Consider the following 16,473-nt stretch of genomic DNA (forward strand, 5'->3'; position numbering starts at 1 on the left):
TGGGGGCGTTGGTGACTGCACCACTGCCGCTCTCACCGACAAAGTATACCACTAGCCCGGTGGTGGCGGCAACGCTAAGGATCTGGGGCCAGTGGAGACGGCACCGGGGTGCAATGGGAGCATCGGTGTGGTCCCCGATCAGGGGTAACCACCGGTTTGTCCCGGGGAAGATGGACGGGGGGTTCCAGAGCTGGCATCGGGCGGGGATTGGAAGAATGGGGGACCTGTTCATCGACTGGACGTTTGCGAGCCTAGGGGCACTGGAGGAGAAGTTTGAGTTACCCCCGGGAAATGCCTTTAGATATATGCAGGTGAGGGCTTTTGTGAGGCGACAGGTGAGGGAATTCCCGTTGCTCCCGGCACAAGAGGTTCAAGATAGGGTGATCTCGGGTGTATGGGTCGGGGAGGGCAAGGTGTCGGAAATATACCAGGAGATGAAAGAAGAGGGGGAAGCGCTGGTAGAAGAGTTGAAGGGTAAATGGGAGGGGGAGCTGGGGGAGGAGATCGAGGAAGGCCTGTGGGCTGATGCCCTAGGTAGGGTTAATTCCTCCTCCTCGTGTGCCAGGCTCAGCCTGATACAATTTAAGGTGGTCCACAGAGCGCACTTGACGGGGGCGAGATTGAGTAGGTTCTTTGGGGTAGAGGACAGATGTGGAAGGTGCTCAGGGAGTCCGGCAAACCATGTCCATATGTTTTGGTCATGTCCGGCACTGGAGGGGTTCTGGAGAGGAGTGGCGGGAGCAATATCTCAGGTGGTGAAAGTCCGGGTCAAGCCAAGGTGGGGGCTAGCAATATTTGGAGTAGTGGACGAACCGGGAGTTCAGGAGGCGAAAGAGGCCGGCATTCTGGCCTTTGTGTCCCTAGTAGCCCGGCGAAGGATCTTGCTAATGTGGAAGGAGGCGAAGCCCCCCAGCCTGGAGGCCTGGATAAATGATATGGCTGGGTTCATAAAGTTGGAGAGGATTAAGTTCGCCTTGAGAGGGTCTGCGCAGGGGTTCTACAGGCGGTGGCAACCGTTCCTAGACTATCTCGCAGAGTGTTCGAGGAAGGTCGGTCAGCAGCAGCAGCAACCTTGAGGGGGGGGGGGCGTCCTGAGAGGGGGGGTGGGTGGTGGAGGGGACGTCCTGGGAGGGGGGTGGAGGGGGATAACATGAAGGGTGGGGAAACTGGCATGTACGGGTGAGGGCCAGTGTACAAAGCTGTGTAAATATATCATTTTGCCATGTATATATCTTGCTCTGCGCGATTTCGCTTTTTCTTTACGGGGGGCGGGGGTTATTGTTTGTAAGGGAGAAAAATTGTGTTAAAAACTTTAATAAATATATTTTTAAAAAAAGAAAGAGAAATGATGCTTAAATAATTCTATTATGACCATTGGTTGTAGAAACTTGGTTTATAAGATTGAATTATGGTCATTAAAATGCTTAAGGATCTTGACAAGGTAGTTATTGAGAAACTATTTAAAGTCCAGAAAAGAACGCTTAATGTCAAAATTAGACCTAGACTATTTAGAAGTGAAAGAAGGTTATTGGACACATGGAACTTTGTTCTATCTCTTTCCCCCCCCCCTTTGCGTTGTATACTGAACAGCTTTGGTTCACAAAACCTATCCTATCTTTCTCCGTTTTAAAATTAACAATTGATCTAGCAACAATTGTTGTTTGGCAGAAGAGTTCCAAACTTCTACCACCCTTTGTCGGTGAGTTTCCCAGTTTCACTTTTTAACGGTCTGGCCATGATTTTTCGATTCTATCCCCAGTTCCAGACTCCCCAACCAGTGTAAATAGCTTCTCCCTATCCACCCTATTTGACAGCCTAGTATCTTGGAAACATCAATCAAACTTTCTCCATTCAAGGTAACACAACCCTAATTAGTTTAATCTCTCCTCCATAGCTTATCTCTGAGTCCAGATGTCATTGTAATTATTAGTGGGCAGCACGGTAGCTTTGTGGATAGCTCAATTGCTTCACAGCTCCAGGGTCCCAGGTTCGATTCGTGACTTGGGTCACTGTCTGTGTGGAGTCTGCCCATCCTCCCCGTGTGTGCGTGGGTTTCCTCCGGGTGTTCCGGTTTCCTCCCACAGTCCAAAGATGTGCGGGTTAGGTGGATTGGCCATACTAAATTGCCCATAGTGTCCAAAATTGCCCTTCGTGTTGGGTGGGGTTACTGGGTTATGGGGATAGGGTGGAGGTGTGGACCTTGGGTAGGGTGCTCTTTCCATGAGCCGGTGCAGACTCGATGGGCCGAATGGCCTCCTTCTACACTGTAAATTCTATGATCTATTTATGCTGCACATTCTCCAACGCTGTCATATATTTCTTACGGTGTGCTGCCCAGAACTGTTTATAGTGTTCTGATGTGGTTTGATTAGGGTTTTGTGTACGATATTTACCAACTTGCATTCTTTTGCTATAGGTATAAAGACCAGCATTGCATTAACCTTTTTGGTTATTTTCTGACCCTGTCATGACATCCAATAATGTATACAGCTGGAACCCAAGTCTCTGGACCTCCATTGTTTCCAGCTATTCCCATTTAGAAAGTACCCTGTTCTTATTTATAAGGTGCAAAGTAGATGACCTCATATTTTCTTTGAAATACACTTCCCACAGTTTTGTCTCTTCAGTTAAGCTATTAAAAGCACAAAATTATGAAGATTTAGTATATATACTGCTTTGAAATACTATCCATCGTTTGTGTAAATGGCAAATCTTATTTTGTAGCTATCTATCCCATCATACAAAATTAATTAACACAAGTGAATAATGTCCTTAGACATGTTCTTGTTCACTATGTTAACCACCTCTTCAAGAAAAATTTCAATCCAAGTTCATCAGACATGGCCTACCATTTACAAATCCATGCTGGCTTTTTGATCAGCTAGCGCTATGTTTAGTCACCCTATTCTTAATTGCAAATTCTAACAGTTTCCTGGTTTCCCCCTCCATTCTTAAATAGCCAGATGAGCTGCACTAGGTTTCAAGCTATACTCTTCTATTATTCTCATCTACTTCCTTTTAAAACACTGGGCTGGAAATCATCAGATCCTGGATGAGAATCCAACTATTTGGTACTGAGGGTATCCTGTTTCTCCAGCACACAATTAGTGTTTGTACCATTTCATCTTGTATATTTTTTTACTGTTTTAACAACAATGAAATAGTTTTACAGTTAATAGTTTTTTTAATAACATTTTTAGTAAGGAATTTATAAATAAACAATAAATAAAACCACAACCAAGATAAAAAACAGAACCAACAAATAACAAACAGGAGAACACAGCATAACTGAATAAATAGCCAACAGCCACAACACGCCCTCCCTGCCATACCCCCACCCTCTCTGCCTCCACTTTTTCTTATTAACCTTAACCCCCACCCCCCTCCTCCTGCTGACTTAACTGTCCTGGAAGAAGTCAGTGAATGGTTTCCATCTCAGGGCAAACCCATCACCCTTGAGGTGAATTTACTTTTCTCCCGACTAAGGAAATCAGTGAGGTCGCTTCTCTGTCCCGGCGGGAGGTGGAGAATCCCGCCTCCGGTCCAGTTCCCCTGAAGCGAACCTGTGATTCCCACAGCTCGGGCACCAAACCGAGCTCCCCTCAAGCCTCGGGTGCTGTCGCCACTGTCCTCACACCCTCGGGGCCGTCACTACTACTGGACACGTGGAGTACCTGACTCGCGAGAACGGCAGCGGAGCCGTCAACAGCGCTCCCAAACTAGTACCCTTACATGAGGCTGCCTCCAAATGCTCCCAAATCGACCCCCCCACCCACTTCCTTACCATGGCTATATTTGCTGCCCAATAATAATTCATTAGATTTGGCAATGCCAATCTGTCCCACACTTCAACAACTCCTTCTTTGCCCGAGGGGCTTTCCCCGTCCACAGAAATTCCAGTATCAATCAGTTAACTTTCTTGAAAAAGGCCTTTGGGATAAAAATCGGGTGGTTCTGGAATGCAAACCAGAAACTCGGGTGCATAGTCATCTTTACAGACGACACCCGCTCTGTCAATGACAAAGGAAGCACATCCCACCTTTTAAATTCGCCCTTCATTTGCTCCACCAACCGAGCCAGATTGAACTTGTGTAATTGATCCCACCCCCGCACCACCTGGATACCGAGATACCTAAAATCTGCCCTCACTAACTTAAACTGCAGCTCGCCCAGTCTCCTCTCCTGCCCCCTCGCCTGAATCGGAAAGACCTCCCTCTTTCCCATGTTTAATTTGTACCCTGAAAACAGGCTGAATTTTCCCAAAATGTCCATAATATGCCCGATGCTTTCCAGTGCGTCCGATATACACAACAGTAGGCCGTCCGCATGTAGGGACACCCTTTGCTCCACCAACGCCCCCTCCCCCTGTCCAATCCCTTTCCAACCCCTAGACATTAAGTGCCACCGCCAGGCGAAAAGCAAAGGGAAGAGTGAGCATCCCTGCCTCGTCCCCCAGTACAACCTAAAGTACTCTGAGCTCACCCGATTCATTCTTACGCTCGCTCCGGTGCCCGGTGCAACAATCAAATCTAATCTACAAACCCCTGTCCAAACCCAAACAGCCTCAGTACCTCCCACAAATACTTCACTCTACCCGATCAAAGACCTTTTCAGCGTCCATTGCGATCGCCACATTCATATTTCGTCCTTCTGGGAGCCTTATTAATAGCAGCGCCTAATATCTGCCGACATATGCCTCCCTTTTACAAATCCCGTCTGGTCCCTCTGTATCACCTCCTGCGCACAATCATCAATTTGCGAGGCCAGAATCATAGCCAGCAACTTGGCATCCACATTCAACAGCGATATTGGATGATAGGACCCACACTGCTGCGGGTCCTTGTCTTTCTTCAGGATCAGAGATATTGAGGCCTGCGCCATCGTGGAGGGGAGCTAACCCTTCTCCCTCGCCACATTAAATGTCCTCACCAGCAGAGGTCTCATGTCACCTAAAACATTTTATAAAACTACTGGGAAACCATCTGGACCCGGGGCCTTTCATGCCTGCATTGCCCCCGAACCCTTCAGCACCTCCACCAATCCAATGGGCACCCCCAGCCCCTACCCCAGACCCTCCTCAACCCTGGGGAATTCCAGCCCGTCCAAAAAATCCCGCATTCCCTTCACCGGGGGTTCGATTCATAAAGCCTTCTATAGAACTCCTCAAACACCCCATTCACTCCCACCGGAACCAATACCACTTCACCCTGCCAACCTCCCTCGCTGCCTCCTGCTTCCTGAGCTGATGGGCCAGACACCTGCTAGCCTTCTCCCCATACTACCCCCCCGATCCAAGGCCTTCCTTGTGGACACCAACCCAAACTCCATCTGGAACTTCTGCCTTTCTTTCAACAATCCCACCTCCGGGGCCTCCGTGTACCTTCTGTCCACCTGCATAATCTCGTCCACCAACCGTGACATCTCGGTCCGCTCCTCCTGCTCCCTGAGGGCCGGAACTGATATAAACTCCCTTCTGACCACTGCCTTGAGTGCCTCCCATAGCGGGTTGGCCAAGACCTCACCTGCATCATTTACCTCCACGTATCCCTGGATGGCGGCCCTCACCTACTTGCACACCTCCTCCGCTAGCGGCCCCACATCTAACCTCCACTGTGGGCGTTGAGTCCCCCCCCCCCCCCGATCCACTGTCAAACCCACACTGCGTTGGATCAGAGATCACGATCGCCGAATATCCCCAGTGCACCAAATCCGCCAGCAACGCCTTATAAACACACAAAAAAAATCAATCCGCGAGTAGACTTTGTGCACATGGGAGAAGTATGAAAACTCCTTCACCGTCAGCTTCCCAAACCTCCACGGGTCCAGGCCCACATTCGCTCCATGAACCCCTTCAGCTCATTTGCCACCGCCGACACCCTGATCTCGACCGGTCCATCCCCGGGTCAATGACCCCCCCCAGCGCCTCCAAACCAAAACAATATTCCATTTAGCCAGATATCTGTACACAAAAATTTGAGAATCATCAGAACACTTGCCCCTGCAAAATCAAGGATTTACTCACTGTTATGACACCTTAACCACAGCTTTAGCAGACATACCTGATCTTACCCGGGTCTTTTTATAACATTACTGCAACAATTATACCATTTAACAATTTATTACATTCCCCACACTGGAATTTGCCATTTTCAGTGGCACCATTTCATCCCTTATTGTTGTGTTGCTTGAGGTTAATTTTGATGAGTCCCTGTCCCAGATTTATGCTCGTTTCCTTGGGTGTCCAACATGCAAGCTTCCTCTAGTGCAAATACTAGCATCAAGTAATTATTCACTATATTCATCATTTCTTTATTTCCATTCACAATATCACCATTAAGTTTTCAAAGGACCCACACTGCTCTTGACCATTCTATTTCCTAATTGTTGCGCCCTTATGAGGGTTCATAACGGACAGTCTCGTACTCCACGAGACTAATAGTGCTTACTGAAAGATTGTTTATTTGTATTAATATGTCACACAGACCTTAAACTCAATAAATGTCACACAGACTCTTTAACCTAATGTATTAATAAACAAGACAGTGACCCAAGCCGGGAATCGAACCTTGGACCTTGGCGCTGTGAAGCAACAGAACTAACCACAGTGGTTAGCACTGTTGCTTCACAGCACCAGGGTCTCGGGTTCGATTCCTGACTTGGGTCATTGTACGGATTCTGCACGTTCTCCCCATGTCTGCGTGGGTTTCCTCCCACAAGTCCCGAAAGACGTGCTGTTAGGCCAATTGGACATTCTGAATTCTCCCTCCATGTACCTGAACAGGCACGGGAGTGTGGTGACTAGGGGATTTTCACAGTAACTTTGTTGCAGTGTTAATGCAAGCCTATTTGTGACAATAATAAAGATTATTATTGTACATTAATAAAGAGGATCTCATCAAAACCTGTAAAATGCTAACAGAATTAGACAGGGTAGATTCCGAAAGAATGTTCCCAATTGGTGTGGGAGTCCAGAACTAGGGGTTATCGTTTGAGAGATTAGGACTGAGGTGAGGCAAAATTCCTTCACCCAGAGAGTGGTGAATCTGTGGAATTCACTACCACAGAAAGTTAAGAGGCAAAAACGTTGTATGATTTCAAGAGGAATTAGATTTGCTCATTGAGCTAAAGGGGTATTGGGGGGAGGTGGAATCAGAGTATTGAATTTGATGATCCGCCATGGTCATAATGAATGGTGGTGCAGGCTCGAATTGCCTGCTCCTACTTCCATTATCTATGTATGTATGTATATCTATGAGTCATCAGTCAAACTGGAGTATCCCCTAACCGAACAGCTGGCCAGGCCTTTCTCCAGGGTACTTCACTGGTCACTGAGCCACTGTCCTGAGGCTTCACTCTCCTGCTCCTTTATAACAATTTCTTCAGCCTTTCAGCCTTCTCGAATGTTCAATGTCTTATTTGCATGATCCTAATGTGCCTTGGGTCAATCTTCCCTATGTCTGGTAAACAGGACACGTGCAGTTTCCACCTTTAATAGTCCTTTGCAACAAAAAAGTCAGATGACCTACTTACTCGGGGCCTACAAATATGTGCGGCTGTCTAGAATCATAGAAACCTTACAGTGCAGAATCGGAGGCCATTTGGCGCAACGAGTATGATATGACCCTTCGAAAGACCACCCTGCCTAAGCCCAATAGTCTGCTCTGTTCCTGCATGCAACCCCACGTAAGGGGCAGTTTAGCATGGCCAATCCACCTGACCTACACATCTTTGGACTGTGGGAGGAAACCGGAGGATCCGGGGGAAACCCACGCAGACACTGGGAGGATGTGCAAACACAGTCTAACTACTCTGCCACCATCATAGAAATCATAGAATCATAGAATTTACAGTGCAGAAGGTGGCCATTCGGCCCATTGGGTCTGCACTGGCCCTTTTGGAAAGAGCTCCCCACCTAAGCCCACACCTCTACCCTATCCCCATAACCCAGTAACCCCACCCAATCCAACCATTTTTTTGGACACCCAAGGGCAATTTATCATGGACAATCCACTTAACCTGCACATCTTTGGACTGTGGGAGGAAAACGGAGCACCCGGAGGAAACCCACGCAGACATGGGGAGAAAGTACAAACTCCACACAGCCAGTGAGCCAAGACGGGAATCGAACCTGGGACCCTAGAGCTGTGAAGCAACTGTGCTAATCACTATGCTACCGTGCCCCACTATGTTCCAAGTCTCTTCCTCCTTTCTGCTACGCGATTGCTATTTGTGGCTTATGACCTTTCTTGCGGTTCACCATGGAAGGCTTTGTGTCTGGACAACTGTGGTTCCCATCGTTGTTCATTTTTTATTGTTGCACATGACCAAATTTCCCATCATGCAATCTGGTTCGGCTACATAATTATTTTGATATCGCTTGTCAGTTTAATTTCATAGTGTAGATTTTCATTGTGTAACTCTTAACCTGTTTTTCCACCCTTTGTAGTTTTTTTGTATCTTTCCCATTTATCAGGACTTCTGCTGTTTTGTAAACTTTTCCTTTTTGTTTCATGCCTCATAAGTGCATGTGTTTGGTAATTTCCCAGTGATTGTTTGCCCAATCAATGAACTGAACTGGAACATGGCTGCTGACTCTTGTTACCTTTGTTTTTGTCCAGTTAACTCTGGCATCTACCCAGGCTTCGAATGACCTATTCTGAGGTATCGATTCTATAAAATCTGAGTTGACTGCAAGAGGGCGATTTTGCTGTTGGCAGACCTAATAAAACCTAATGTACTCCAAACTCGGTAAATATCAATACTGATGCATTTTGATCTCATTCTCTTGAAATGGCCAGTTTCAAGATGTATTGCGGTGCAATTGTGAGCCTGTGAATGGGTTAAAGTCTGTCCAATGGTGCAGGAATCACTAACTGCACGTTGTTTGGAACCATGAAAATATCAAGAGGCAGACGATTGCTCCAAAACATTTGAGATCTTGAAGGGTATTGACAGGGTGGCTGCGGAGAGGATGTTTCCTCTTGTGGGAGAATCTAGATCTCGGGGTCACTGCTGAGGGGTTGTTCATTTAATACTGAGCTGAGGAGCAATCTTTTCTCTTGGGCTTGTTCATTTTTGGAACACTCTCTTCCTCAAAAGGCAGTGGAAGAATCTTTGAACATTTTTATAGCAGAGCTGAATACATTCTTAATTAAGCGGGTGAAAGGTTATTGGGGATAGGTAGGAATGTGGGGTTGAGGTTACAGTCAGATGAGCCATGATCTTATTGAACGGCAGAGCAGGCTCGAGGGGCCGAATGGCCTCCTGCTCATAATTCCTATGTTTGCCTGACTTAATTGGTGATTCATGTTGCACCTGAACTTGCTGTCGCTACTGATGATGTTCTGCACACCTTAGCTTACTGGAACACACAGGACAATACCAGCTGCATTCATTACCATGAACTAAGTGAATGTTATGGTGTTTTTCTCCAAGGAAGCCCTTTTCACAGCCACCAGATGTCTCGGTGATTACAGCCAATTAATTGCAGTAAATTCCCCCATTTGTGACATCCTGGTTTGTGTTTCCACTGACCCACACTGTCCTTTGCTCAAGTGATTGGTGATGTGGTGTTACAGTCTTTGTTTATCCAGATATCCTTATCCCCAGGGAGATGGCAACCATGACAGAGCAGAGACTGAAATGGTTTCTGCTGAAGTGCAACCTGATTTGAATGGGTTGAGCTGGAACTATCCGGAATGTAGCAGCCGATCTGCTACTCCCACAACCAGCAGTGTGATCATCGTCATTTATATTTCAAATCGAGCATGACGCCTTCTCGGTTGTTGGTTTCTGACACGGGTGGTCTTGTGAACGAACAGACCGATTCTCGACACAGATTTTCACACGGGAGCAGGATGCCCCACAAGTAGTGGGGTCTGGAGTGCAGGATTTGCTCCCTTTCTCCTTTTTTCTTTGCTGTTGAGCCTCATCACTTAAGACATTGTGACTTACTATATAATGCAGAGGGACCAGTTAGCACTATTTTGAACAGTTGGTAGGCTCCTCCCAGTCATTTAATGTCATAGAGTCACAGAGGTTTACAGCGTGGAACAGGCCCTTCGGCCCAGCCTGTTCATGACGCCCAGTCATCACCACTAAGCTAGTCCCAATTGCTCGCATTTGGCCCATATCCCTCTATACCCATCTTACCCATATAACTGTCTAAATGTTTTTTAAAAGACAAAATTGTACCCGCCTCTACTACTGCCTCTGGCAGCTCATTCCAGACACTCACCACCCTCTGTGTGAAAATATTGACCCCTGGACCCTTTTGTATCTCTTCCCCCTCACCTTAAACCTATGCCCTCTAGTTTTAGACTCCCTTGCATTTGGAAAAGATGTTTGAGTATCTGTCTTATCTATGCCCTCATTATTTTATAGACCTCTATAAGATCACCCCTTAAGACTCCTACGTTCCAGGAAAAAAAAATCCCAGCCTCTCCTAATATGTCAAACCATCAAGTCCTGGTAACACCCCAGTAAATTTTTTCTATAATAGGGTGACCAGAGCTGTACACAGTATTCCAAGTGTGCCCGTACTAATGTCTTGTCCAACTTCAGCAGGACATTCCAACTCCTGTAATGAAACCAAGCATGTCGAATGCCGCCTTCACCACTCTGTCCACCTGTGACTCCACTGTCAAGGTGTACCTGTACTCCTAGATCTCCCAACATCCTACCATTAACTGTGTAGATCTGCCCCGATTCGATCTACCAAAATGCATCACCTCCCATTTATCTAAATTAAGCAATGGTCATTGACCCTGGTCAAACTCCAAACTAAAGCGGAAGACTACAGATGCTGGAAATCTGAAATAAAAAGAAAAATACTGGAAACTGCAGCTGGTCTGGCAGCATCTGTGGAGCATGGAATAGAGTTAATGTTTCAAGTCCGTGAGACACCTCTTCAGATCCGAGGAGAGCTAGAAATGTGATGGGGTTTATACTGTTGAAGAGAGGGGATGGCGCAAGCGGGGCAAAATAGTAGGCCAGGAATGGGCTGGGAGGGTTGAGTTTTTTTGTGAACCTATTGAGTTCAACGACTTCAGACCATGAACTCTGCCTTCCATGTTGATATTTCTTCCAGCCCTACTAATCCCACAAGGCCAGTCAGTAGTTGTTCTCATTCTCATGTTATGCATGAGTTTCGAGAGTGCTGACCCATGTCCTGCTATAAACACACAAGCCACAATTAACAACTGCCTTGGTTTTTAACACCGTCAATGCCACTCCTTTTGTCTTGTGTCCGTGACATCTTTGTCAAATCTCTCCTGAGTTCCGGCCTGGCCCTACCTTCTATTTTGCTCCATCTCCTCTCTTCTTCAATATAAAACCCATCAAATTTCTATCTCTGTCCAGAGAAGAAGAGTCATGTGGATTTGAAACGTCAACTCTGTTTCTCTGTCCATGCATGCTACCAGACCTGCTACGTTTTTCCTGCATTTTCTGACTTTATTATGGAGATGACTCCTATCCTCTTCTTCAAAATAGCACCATATGATCATACTATCAGGCAAATGGCGCCTCAGTTTAATGTCTTGGCCCTGAGACGGCACGCCCAGCAGTACAACACTTGCACTGTATGTATCAATCTTGTTTATTTGCTCAAATCCTCGCATGTGTCTTGAACCCAGGACATTGTGACTCAGAGGCTGTTTTTAAATTTTATGTATTTACATTGCAAGAGATTTTTTTAATTCTTAAGAGAAAGTGGCTATCTGGTGAATAACAGATGTCTGTAAATTCCAGGTTGTAGTTTATTGGAGGGTTACGCGAGACCTGCAATCATGCTATTGCCATGTTGAGCAGATGGTCTTTAATTTAATGCAATCTGATTATAGGATCAGTTGATGAGGAAGCTTAGTTGTTGGTGAAGCTTAAGTAGCACTGAGAGACCATCCTTTTAATGTCGCCCATGGGCATTTATTTATTCCTTCAGATGCTTTGTTGTGAGGACCTTTGGTTAATTTATGGCTGGTTGATCAGTGCAGGGACTTTGAGCTTTTTAAAACTCACCATAATGTCACTTAAAATGGTTATTTTAGAGAAAACAATGAACAACTAAGAATTCCCACCACCACCTCAGCAATAATGTCAGTGGCACCAGCAGATATCCTGTATGCTTGATTAAACTGAGTATTTTAATTAGAGTTGGATCTTTGTGTGTATATAGGATGGTTATAAGTATTATGATCCCAGACCAGACCCCAACAGTGGCTAGGAAACGGGACCGAAACCCCAATATTTTAGTTTATTTTAAAACTGTGCAGAAAAGAATTACTCACTCCAGGTGTGATTGCATGAAAAAATAGGGCTTTGGTATTTGTAAATCAAAATCTTTATTATAACTACTTTAAGCTTTTAACTTCACACCTGAAAAAGAAGTTATAATTGTCTCTTAACACAATTCCTATACAATTTCCCATTAAACACCAAGAAAAGAAACATGCAGCTCTTAATCCATCTTAAAATTGGGAGGGCATAGAGTAATACTTCGGTACAGAATAGCTTCTGGCTCTTGTTCGAATCCCTTCATACTCAGATTGTAGGTCTTCAAATAGCTGCTTCAACTCGGTTGTTTCAGCCTGTTCCTTCTCTTCAGACAAGAATGCTCTGCTTTTGAAATATTATTACTCTTTCTTTCCCTACCTTACTGGGAAAGAAAACTGCCTTTCAAGGGCTGCCAGATCAGACTTCACTTCCAAAGCCTTTTCTCTAAAACCCTGTTTCTCTCCACAGCTTTATCCAAACTGCCAACCCTCCACAGCTTCTCAAAATGTCTCTCTGCATTCCTTGGCTCCACCCAGTAATGATCTCATCTCCAAGCTAAAAAAACATTCTCTCTGCAGGCTGCAAAAATGCATTCACTCTCCAGGCACTTCCACAGTCCATTAGCCGAGACTGATGAACATATTCCTGTGTCAATTTCACTTTCTGGCTGCTAAAAATACTCAGTCTCTGCAAACCAAGTCTCTGCAAACCAAGTTATTTGTAAACAAACACGTGGGGGGGGGGGGATCCTGGAGATTGCACCATTTTGATCCTGCTTTGTTCTTGCTTGTGCTTTCTTTGTGCACCGCTAGAGAAGTCTTTTTCTGGTAACAGCCTCTCATCTCAGTTGGTATGCTGGACTTTGCTCCCTGATAACTATGTGTTGTCTATTGATGTTGTAAATAGGAGCAGCGCTCCGAAAGCTCGTGACATCAAAACAAACCTGTTAGACTTTAACCTGGTGTTGTAAGACTTCTTACTGTAAATATACTTGCTTGCAGGGAAGTGAATAATTGGGCTGTGATATCCTGCACCATTGGTTATCCTTGCTTATTAAGTTTGTGGTGTGATCTATTCGCTGCATTGTGCCCACAATGGGTGGGACCCAGTCTTGCATGCTTAAGTGGGCTCTAAACCCACACGAGCATGCTGACGCCAGCTTTAATTGCCTCCAGGCCTCCCAGGGAGACTCCAGCTGGACGCCAATTGTGGATCAGGTGGAACAGCACTGGCGGGGCGTCTCCCAGGCCATTAGAGGTCCCTTGGTGATCTGGGACAGGATAGGGTGGCACCTTGGCACTGCCATCCTTGCATTGGCAGGTGCACTGCCAGGGTGACACTGTCGTTCGAGGGTCAGGGCCTGAGGGGGTGGGCCACTTCCATGAAAGGAGGTTTAAGGAAGCAACAGACGGTTAGGGTGGGGGATATGGGCTGGTATGAAGGGGCCAGTGGAAGATTGGGGGGGGAGGGGCGGGGGAGTCTGAAAGGGTGGCCTTCAGTGACCCCATAGCGGATTCTCCTCACTTGGGGATGGGGGTGGTGGTGCTAGTATAGGGTAGTGCCCATGTGTGTGTGGATTGACATTGCCTGTGGGTGGGGACCCTCACGCTCACTTGGCGATCAGGGCACCCTTACAAAATCGTGACCGGATCTCTGATGAGTAAAATGTTGGCATGTGGTATGGATGAGTAGCAAGACCAGGGGCCATTTCGTGAATACGAGTGGGGGCGGGGTTCAAGAAAAGCGTAAAAGAAAGGCTTGCATTTGTAGAGCACTTTTCACACCACTACCAAAATCCTTAAGTGCTTACAGCCAATGACATATATTTGATATGTAATCACTGTCGTAGTGAGGAAACATGGCAGTTAATTTGCACACAGCAACTCTCTGTGGTGATGGTCATCAGTCAGTCTAGTTGTTTTGTCACTGAGGGATTAATATTGGCCAGGGCACTGGGAATAACTCCATGCCTTTAAATTAGTGCTGTGGGGCCTTTTGCATCTACCTGAAAGGTCAGACATAACCTCCGATTAATGTCTCTACTGGAAGATGGCCCTCCTATAGTGAACACTCCTTCAGTAATGCACTGGGAGTGTCAATAAAGACACACGGCATTTTCTGATTATAAATGGGAACACAGCGTACAAGAATGAAAAAGTAATTAACTTGAGCAAACTATTGCTAAGGGTAAAGTTGGCAGTGTTAGGAAGTATTGCGACCCATTATAGAAAAAAAAGTTTGCTGATAGTGTAAGAAATACTGAGGAGTACTGTGACAAAATACATCATAACATTAATACACATGCAGAGTGAGCATGTAATCATAAAATTAATTTCATAGATAAGTATGCAGTGGTATATTTTAGGAAGAGAATGAGTCTAAATGGGGTAGAGGAAAATTAGATTAAATGGGGTAGAGCAGCGAAGGGATCTTGAGGTTTAGATGCACAAATCACTAAAAGCAGTGACAATTTGAGGCCATTTTCTATTTTTTTTTTTGAAAAATGAGCAAATCACTGAGGTTTATTTTTCTTAAGGGAGAATTTCACTTGATAAGCTTGCACAGAAATTTGATTAGACCACACTTTGAGAACAGTTCCTACACTATTAGTTGAGTCAACTAATAATCTTTGCATTGAAGAGAAAGTGAGAATGGAAGGAGTAGACAAGTAAATAAATGGGTTTAAAATTAAGAAAGGTGGAGGAGTTACAAATGGAATTTCACCTCTGGAAATCTGCTGTCTCTGTCCATGGTTGAACCAAGGCTGTAATATGGCAGAATCCAAACTGAGCATTGGTGTGAAGAGATTATTGATGAGCAAGTGTCACTTGATAGTACTATCAACTATATCATCCATTACTTTGCTGATGGGGTGGAAATTAGCTGGACTGGATTTGTCTTAAATGTTGTGGACAGAACATAACTGGACAATTTTCCACTTTTGGCAAGTGATGTAGCTGTCCTAGAATAGTTTGGCTAGAGGTGTGGCTAGTTGTGAAAACAAATTTTTAGCACAGCAGCTGTTTGGTTGCTAAGGCCCAGAGCCTTTGCAGTATCTAGTGTGCTCAGCTGTTTCTTAATATCACATACAGTGAATCAGATTGGCAGAAGATGGTTGTAAATGCTGTAGTGTCATGCTGAGCTCTGCTTTCATTGAGGACATTCCTGGAACCTGATTTGATTTTGAGTATGGCAGTTCATCATTAATTTGTTAGATTTTTATTCCTGATTTTAATTAACTAACTGAATTCAGATTTGTAAACTGCCACAGTGGGATTTGAACATGTACATTTTGATGGTGAGCACAGCATAACCACCAACCTACTGTGCCTGGTAGCAGGTAACGTTGCTGCTGCATAAGAGTGTGACATGTCAATGAAACCTCTGAAAAGGCTACTACAAATGGCTGACACTCTTGTGTGCCTCACAACATGATCTCTTTTTCTTTCCCTCATTCTCTCTAGTGGCGGCCTCAGTAACCTGTTGTACCTCTGCTCACTGCCGGACCATGTACTGAGTGTGGGGGATGAACCTCGCCAGGTTCTGCTCCGTGTTTATGGTGCCATCCTACAGGCAAGTGCTATTGACTGATTCAGGACTCCAGAAAAACAGCAACTCCTGTGAGCGGTTTTCAAGTTGCTGACGTTGCTGGACATTTTTTTTCCTTACCAAAGGTCATATTTTTCTTTTGAAGAATCTCCAATTCTTTTTACTGATTTTTTTTTATTTTATCCACCCCCTTCCCTCTTTTGAATCAGCTGCCTCTCTCTTGTTGGTTTATCTTCCATAGAGGCTTACCCATTGCAATCTCATCCAAGACTGGATGATGTCTGTAAATTGCTTGGCTGTTTGATCCGACCATTGTGTGTGTGTGTGTGTGTGTATATATATATATATATATATATATATATACTCTTTGATTTAGCGGGATGATGTCTGTAAATTGCTTGGCTGTTTGCTCCGACCATTGTGTGTGTGTGTATATATACTCTTTGATTTAGCGGGGCTGAAGACTGGATGCCCTTCCAATCCCCCTGAGGGCATTGACAAATTATTTTCTTTATTTTTTTTTTAAACCTCAAAATTTTCAGAATTTTAATATTTGCACTTTTCCTGGCTAAACTTTAGGTTGTTTGAAAGAAGTGTGACCTTTTTAATAATGCCAGATTGAATGGCTTTAGTTTTTAGTTTTGTCAGTTC

General features: G+C 45.2%; 1 protein-coding gene across 1 annotated transcript in view; it reads left to right on the forward strand.

The window, feature by feature from the left end:
• chkb (choline kinase beta) overlaps positions 1-16,473 on the forward strand; it is a 50,311-nt gene that overhangs the window by 12,893 nt on the left and 20,945 nt on the right. Inside the window, exon 2 of the mRNA XM_072471228.1 lies at positions 15,738-15,846. Within this exon, the coding sequence (XP_072327329.1) occupies positions 15,738-15,846 (109 nt within the window). The remainder of the gene's footprint in view (positions 1-15,737; positions 15,847-16,473) is intronic.

This window comes from Scyliorhinus torazame, chromosome 13 (assembly GCF_047496885.1).
Source record: "Scyliorhinus torazame isolate Kashiwa2021f chromosome 13, sScyTor2.1, whole genome shotgun sequence".
NCBI lineage: Eukaryota > Metazoa > Chordata > Chondrichthyes > Carcharhiniformes > Scyliorhinidae > Scyliorhinus > Scyliorhinus torazame.